The following is a 7,238-nucleotide window of genomic DNA, read 5'->3' as shown; positions in this document are numbered from 1 at the left end:
ATTTGCGCGTTTCGTGACACGCGATTTCTCGTATGATACTGACCTAAGGAGCTTCCGTCAATACTTCGGAGCGGGTTCGTATAAAGCGTATAAACACCCGCGGTAGCGGTGCAATAGTTTTCTTCACAATTTCTACCCAATCGGGAAGCCAGAGACCTAGGCCACCAAACTCTTCCTTGGCGTCCGAAAAGCTTCCCGTATATGCTCTGGGATTCCTCCTCTGCTAACAAGTTTCTTGAGGAAGGCGCCCAACATGCTTGTGGTGGACCACTCTTGTTGGACAAGGAAATCCCAGTAGAGTGCCAATTTCCTTTCCTCCAACCCGATCGCAGGGGTTATCAGTCACCAAAGAGCTATTGTCCACTGATCGCCAGTGACATCCGCATTGCCTGTCCCCAGACAAGAGACCCCCTTCCTGAGATACGTTTTCCCCACCCCAAGACTCCCACAATAGAACAACACTGGCTCAACGCAACCATCTTCCGAGTCACTCCATTTCCTGAGCCCGCTGGTTTCTAGTTCCCACTTTACCACGCTATCAATCGGCTCGCACACCTTGGTGCTGCTATTGCGGTTCAAGTGGCGATACTGCAGAATCCAACGCCCCTCGGCGTCTGCTGCTGTAATGAAGTTGACAATATTGTTGTGGTTGTGGTTCGGCATGTTAAAGGGGTTGATGTTATCAGGGACTTGCTGGTACCCTGACGACATCTGCCCTACACCCTATCATCTGAACTGTTTTTTTTTTGGGAGAGATAGAGAGGGATCATGAGTAACAAGAATCTGGTTCCTCGTGGTGTTCGAGGGAACTTCTTAGACCTCGAGGAGAGAGGGAGCGGCAACACAAGGCCTCAGCGTTGCACAAGTCTGTACTGGTCCAGCCATTAACAATCGCTATCGGCAATGCCATGAAAGCTCCCCGAGGACGCCCATTCACCCATGGACCCGGAGACCAGTCTTGCATCTCAGATTGAAAATAAGGTAAACTAGCATCAAATGTTTGAGTGAGAAAGGCCATTTATCGGTGTTGCACCCAGCACCCGTTACCCAGCGTACTACACCGAAATCCCCTTCCAAAAACACACTTACCCTATTATCTAAACACAGCTACGATTACCGGCGTTTTAGCAAAAATGATATCCTACCTCTTTTCACCTGCCCAAAGCACGGGAAGCTTAAGCTTGTATAGTTTGGCAGCAGTAGACTACTTGTACTAGTCGATATCAGAGTTTTTTCCTGCCATCCCATCAGTCCAAGCCAATCATTGGCCTGACCGAAAGAATCCAGTCCTTGGGAGCCCGCAGGCACTTGTAAGGGGAACCGGAAGAAAAAAAACTCCACATTTTTTCTCTTTCCTATGATACTATGATTCCTTTCCCTCAAAAAGTCACACTTGTATATATCCCTACACACCATAATAAATAAGAATCATTATCACTGATTACAACATAAGATATCTTTAACTTTACGAGGTCTTTTATAACACTCTTATGATACACCAAAAGCCAAGTCTAAGGACCAGATAAAGTCTAAGGAAGTTCATTAAACCTGGTGGATATATTAGCTAACTTTGGGGTTACTTTTCAAATCACAGCTCGGATATATACCGAGGGGGTATCCATATCCTAGAAAAACATCCCAAAGGCCAACCGTATGCTCCAAGCACCACTTTGTATGGAAAAAAAGAATCCAAAGACGAGATTGCCGTTGTGTTCGCCCACAGCCCAATCGGGAAATTTTGCTTCCGACCAACTTGAACCTCCTGGGGCCCAATTCGGGGAGTCCACTCGAGGCCGGTTCAGCATAACATGGCACTAGAAAGGCTCCTCGAGGTCTCGAGGGAGTTGGAAGCGATTTGCCCCTTCCAAGCGGATCCGAGATCTCTAGTAAAATACAATAACACCCAACTCCTGGCCATGCGAAGATTCTGCAGGAGTCTTCTGAATTCACAACCAAGTCATAGATATCCGTTGATTCTCGTCATCTCCTCTTTTTTGTCTTCTTTCTTTATCTCTTCCATTCATCCCGACTTTCCGGGGGGTGCCTTGTTGTTGTCGGGATGTAGGGGCTAGGGCGGAAAATCGCACTTTCTAGCCCAAGTGGTCCAGTACTGCACACGAGCAAGGTCTACTCCGACCCCGAGGGCCGGCGCCCGCTTGCTCTGAGCTTTTTGTTCGCTCAGGCGCCTTGCAAGGACTCGCCTTTCTTCTTCGGTTACCATTGTGCCCCGCCAGGGCTGCCCGTTGGACGCGGGGTAAGTGCTGCCTAGAAAATACTTTTGATTAGCCGGGGCTGCCGCGTTTCCGGCGGGCTGTGAGTCCGCTCCCAAAATCAGAAAATAAAGCGCAACGTTGGGTTGCGCGCATAAGGGTAAAGTTAGCGTACTTACCAAATGGCCTGGGTAGCACGCGGCTTTTTCTAGAGGACAGTGCATAATAAGACGTATCATAATAAGACATATCATAAAGCAGTTTAGCCAAGTCCTCGCAGTGTAAGTGTCCAGATTTCCAGCAGCCTTATCACAAGCACAAGCTAAAGCGCAAAATCAAATCCCCTCGATCTGTTGTGCTGTGCTGTATCACATTGGAGGAGTACTCGAGTAACTTAAATGGCTGCACAGTAAGCCTGAGATCTAGGGTACTTCTTTCGGGGCGGCATGCGGAAGGGGAGAGGAACCGCTCCTTTTCCTTTTCCTTTTACCTATTCTACACTTTTAATTCCACTACGGCGTTCGAGTACCTTAGTGAGCACTGCGCACAATAACCCAGCAAGTTCTGAGCACAGGTATAACCCTAGCTCCACATAATTCCTCAAAACCATAGTGAAGCCACAGACTTTCCATCCCAATAGATGGAATAAGAGACAAAAAGGGTTATAATGATGAATCATCAAAACGGGAACTATTGATACCATAGAAAGGGAATTGTATTACTCTCTAGTTTATGCAAGTCTCGGATCTCGTAATGTACCGCATATACAATGGGACAACTCCTTCCTCCATTATGGAGATTAAAGGGAAAAAGAATTAATCGAACTAAAAGTCTTATATCCCCAGCAGTATGCCCAACTCACCCTAGCTCGCCATCTTCCTCTTTCCCTCAGAAATGTAAGACTGGCGGTGTGTCGAAGTGTGTGTGTATGGACGAATGAAGGAGGATCACCAGCCGTTGTATTTCCCTGCTCCGTCCCCGCCCATATAAGGTGAAATACATAACAGCCAAGACCTGTCTACTGACTCTCCCACACCCTAGCTCTCGTATAGATAACCAGTACCTATACCTACTAACACTGCTAACGAGAAAGTTATACATTGTTAGAGCCCCCGAGCCCCCCCTACTGAGTATTTCCAAGCAGCTCATCAGCTCTGCTAACATACCCACCCCACTCTTCCGACAAACCCATAACCCACTCCCTAATACCCACCCATTCAGGGTGCAAACTCACACCGCCAGCACCACCACAATCACAGCCACTACCACCATCACCACCACTACCACCATCACCGCCACTGCCACCATCACCGCCACTACCACCATCACCGCCACTACTACCATCACCGCCACTACCACCATCACCACCACCACCACCATCACCGCCACTACTACCATCACCACCACTACCACCATCACCGCCACTACTACCATCACCACCACTACTACCATCACCGCCACTACCACCATCGCCGCCACTACTACCATCACCGCCACTACCACCATCACCACCACTACCACCATCACCGCCACTACTACCATCACCACCACTACTACCATCACCACCACTACTACCATCACCACCACTACTACCATCACCGCCACTACCACCATCACCACCACTACCACCATCACCGCCACTACCACCATCACCACCACTACCACCATCACCGCCACTACCACCATCACCGCCACTACTACCATCACCGCCACTGCCACCACAATCGTGGGTCAAGGCGCCCAAACGATGGACCTCAGCGCGACAGAGATGGCAAGGAAAGTGCAAGGGTAGAAGATTGTACCTTCCAACCTTAGATTTCCAAATTCCCACAACGCAAGCAGAGCATGCTCCGTGAGAGCACTCCTTGAACCGGATTTCGATTCTGTTGACCAAACATATTCCGCATTCCAGTCCCTCGTCCGTCCCCTCGGGGGTGTCCAAACGCCGGGACTCTGGCAGGGGCAGGCTCTCCAATGTAGATATCAGGTCGGAAGCGGTTCCCGGTGCCTCCAGCGGATCCGCAACCCATGGCCCCGTAATCGCTTCGGTCCCGAAAATTGGCATTTCTAGAAAGTTTGTGAACATCTCTTCCATGATTTCTAACCTGACATATTCGATTGACATCGCTAAAGTTGTTTTAGATGGAGGGGATCCTGGACTCTATCTGTTGGTCATTCAGAAGGCGGCAACTTCAGTATTAAGTTTCGTTGTGAGGTGGCTGTGGCTTTAATCATGGCTAATTGTTGGAAGCTCTGGAGTTATTTTCAACTCGAAAGAATCCAGAATTGAGTATTTGATTGGTCATTTTTTCATAGAAAGGTTGTTTCAAGGACAGAAATACTACAAGAATCTCAGTTTTCATGAGCATTGAATCAAACCTAACGACCCGCCCTTGGTTCCGCTTTGGGATTTATGAGTCTTTTTACGATATGTAGCATTTCATCAGTCGCAGGAGAGATCAGCATCACAGCATGTCACTCACGGCTTGGCAAGGAACAAATTCCGAGGGTTAGTTTACACTATGAACGGGCCGTCTAGCACGGCCTATTCGTATAGTACGAGCACGGTGTGCTCGTGCCTCCGAGCCAAGAATCGGCATCCTTCCATGCCCCCGGAGTATCTATCACAAAAAGACGCGCCAATTCTTGGAGCTGTGGCATTTAGTCCATCTATGATATCACACGAAAATGTAGATTAGTATTGTAGCCAATAGCAGGCCCAAAAAAAAAAAAACAATTTACATAATTCAGGCGAAATATTTTCAACGGCCACAATTGGTCAGTTTTCGAACAATGCGCTGCCAAACCGCACCGAAATTCTAAAATTTTAAAGATAACTATGATATCATATTAAATATAAGCCCCCGTGGCAGGTACCAGTTCGGAAAATACGGTGTCCGGCTCGGTCGCTGCCGCATGAAGGAGGGAAATGTTCATTCTTGGGAGACTCAGTTTAATCAAGGGTGTGGGGGGCGGTAGCGCACATGATTTCCCATTACCTTGATAATATATGTACAGTACAGTACAGTACACGCTTGGTCATTGCCACGTCCTGCCAGAAGATCAAGGAAAGGAATCCGTGGACGATTTTCCCCCCCTTTTTTGGTTTTCTTTTGCAAAAACCCACGCGAAAGAGGAAGTTTGTATAAGCTAGCTTTCAAAAACCGTAATGATCCCAGCGCTACAGCAACATCCCGCTCGATCAATCGCGCTGGATGAACATTTCCAATCAATGGTGCTCGATTTCATCCATGTATGGTGACAGTTCCTCGAGGTTAGATTAGGTGATCTTGAAAATGCCATTAATATTGATGGCGCACCCCAACCTCTCTATTGGGAGCATATTCCGATCCATAAAAACAGAAACCCCCTCCACCCCCAAAACTAGTTTTGGAATTCAAGTCCTCTAGGTTAATCATGACTACAAGCTCTGTCCGTATTCCTTCAAGTGACCTTAATACAGTAAGTAGGAGGCGTCAAGCTTCAACATATCGGTTAGCGGTTGGCGTCGTATCGCCACTGAAGGGAAGAAGACACGGGAGGTCGAAAGTATACTGACTTGTCACATACAGAACTGCAGTGCGGGTTTGCTCACAAAGAGGCACGTATCAGGTAATCCTGGAAGCATCATGATCCCCTTTTCACACCGATATGCGATATCAAGTTTATCGATTTTCCCGTAGAGTTAACGTTAGTCAGAGGATATCCCGTGCATCCGAGAGACAGCCGAGTCAGTCAAAACATCACTCCTTCCCTCCCTCCCCCCGCTTATAGATCCAGCACTATCGATAGCAAATCCTGCCCGTCCTAAGGGAAGTTTGTCCAGGGTGTTGGAGCCATTAGACCAAGAAACGATAATAGGTGCCTTTCACTTCTTCCAACACCTTCCCCGCGTGCCCCCGGACAGATATGTTAGACTAAGCTGAAAGGTTGGTGGTGATGGTTCTGGTGGTATCATAGCCACCCATCACACATTCCTGAGCTCGCTAGAGATCATGGCAGATTTGATAGACCCCCGAGTCCCAGATAACTCTTCGCAGTCATTGACAATTTCCTGCGATATTACGCCGCTCCCCTAGGCACCGGCATGGTCTTCCTCCAAAAGCACTTTCTTCTAGTGGAGAAACAATTGCCCTCTGAATATTCGGGATGGGAGTGGGCTTCAAAGGCTATCTCACCCGATCTAGGTCTCTTGGAAGCATCCGCAGAGGGGCTCCAGGCTCTCGAACACTTGCAGACACAGTCCGTGATCCACGCAAACCACCCTGCTCGAGTGGGGATATGTGCACACTTATATAGCCTATGCCAAATTAGATAGTATTCTAGACTTCTAAAATATCCTTCTGCTTTCCGTATCCCCCCGCCCGCCGACAAAACAGCATCAACCGACAGGAGAATCGCAAGGAACGTAAGGTCACGAGAAAAAAACTGCATCAGCAGAGGACCTTTGAAGGGTCTCATGCCAACGCCAGAATAAATCTATGGGAATTAACAAAAACGTATGAGAAAGCGCACTACAGTGAAGACCTCCCCAACATCATCCCCCTTTCTTCCAAGCTGAGATTTCCCCCCCCCCCCCGCTCCACCCTACTGTCCACTAGCATTCAACACGAGTCATTGGCAGGAGAAAATCCCCTACCCCAAGTCAACCCAATCCAAGAAAACCACTACCCGCGAGACCAGCACGACCCTCTCATTCCCAATTAAGGATTTATGTATGATATCAAAAAGAAAAGAAAGAAAAGAAAGAAAAAGCTAGAAACAAAACCCCGGCCAAACGCCAGAAAAGAGAGAAAGGTATATAAATAAATAAAAAAGAGCCATATTCACGAAATAACACATTCGCCATGAATATTCTTCCAATGCTCCATCGCGACTTCGTGCTCATTCTCGGCTTGCTTGACCTTGACCTCCTTGGGGAAATACTGCGTCCAGAAATTATACAACCCCCTATCCCAATTTCCCGAATCGGCACTAAGCACACATTGCCTTCTGCACCTTGGGCAGGGGTCCTTTTTCCCCCTCTGA

At 48.1% G+C, this 7,238-nt stretch overlaps 2 protein-coding genes; one reads left to right on the top strand and one right to left on the bottom strand.

Annotated features, from left to right (window-relative positions):
• Positions 1-2,979: 2,979 nt before the first annotated feature.
• Positions 2,980-3,390, top strand: GSTUM_00006198001 (uncharacterized protein; the record flags this gene model as incomplete). XM_002838390.2 has 1 exon in its annotated part: positions 2,980-3,390. One exon carries the CDS (start codon positions 2,980-2,982, stop codon positions 3,148-3,150), a length of 171 nt encoding a protein of 56 aa, XP_002838436.1. The 3' UTR covers positions 3,151-3,390.
• Positions 3,391-6,884: 3,494 nt separating this feature from the next.
• Positions 6,885-7,238, bottom strand: part of GSTUM_00006197001 (uncharacterized protein) — a 1,662-nt gene continuing 1,308 nt past the window's right edge. Inside the window, exon 3 of the mRNA XM_002838389.2 lies at positions 6,885-7,238. This exon is cut by the window's right edge and continues 746 nt beyond it. Within this exon, the coding sequence (XP_002838435.1) occupies positions 6,934-7,238 (305 nt within the window). The 3' untranslated portion in view covers positions 6,885-6,933.

The sequence above is a fragment of the Tuber melanosporum genome, assembly GCF_000151645.1.
Source record: "Tuber melanosporum whole genome shotgun sequence assembly, scaffold_25, strain Mel28".
Lineage (NCBI taxonomy): Eukaryota > Fungi > Ascomycota > Pezizomycetes > Pezizales > Tuberaceae > Tuber > Tuber melanosporum.
This window is presented reverse-complemented; position numbering and strand designations above follow the sequence as displayed.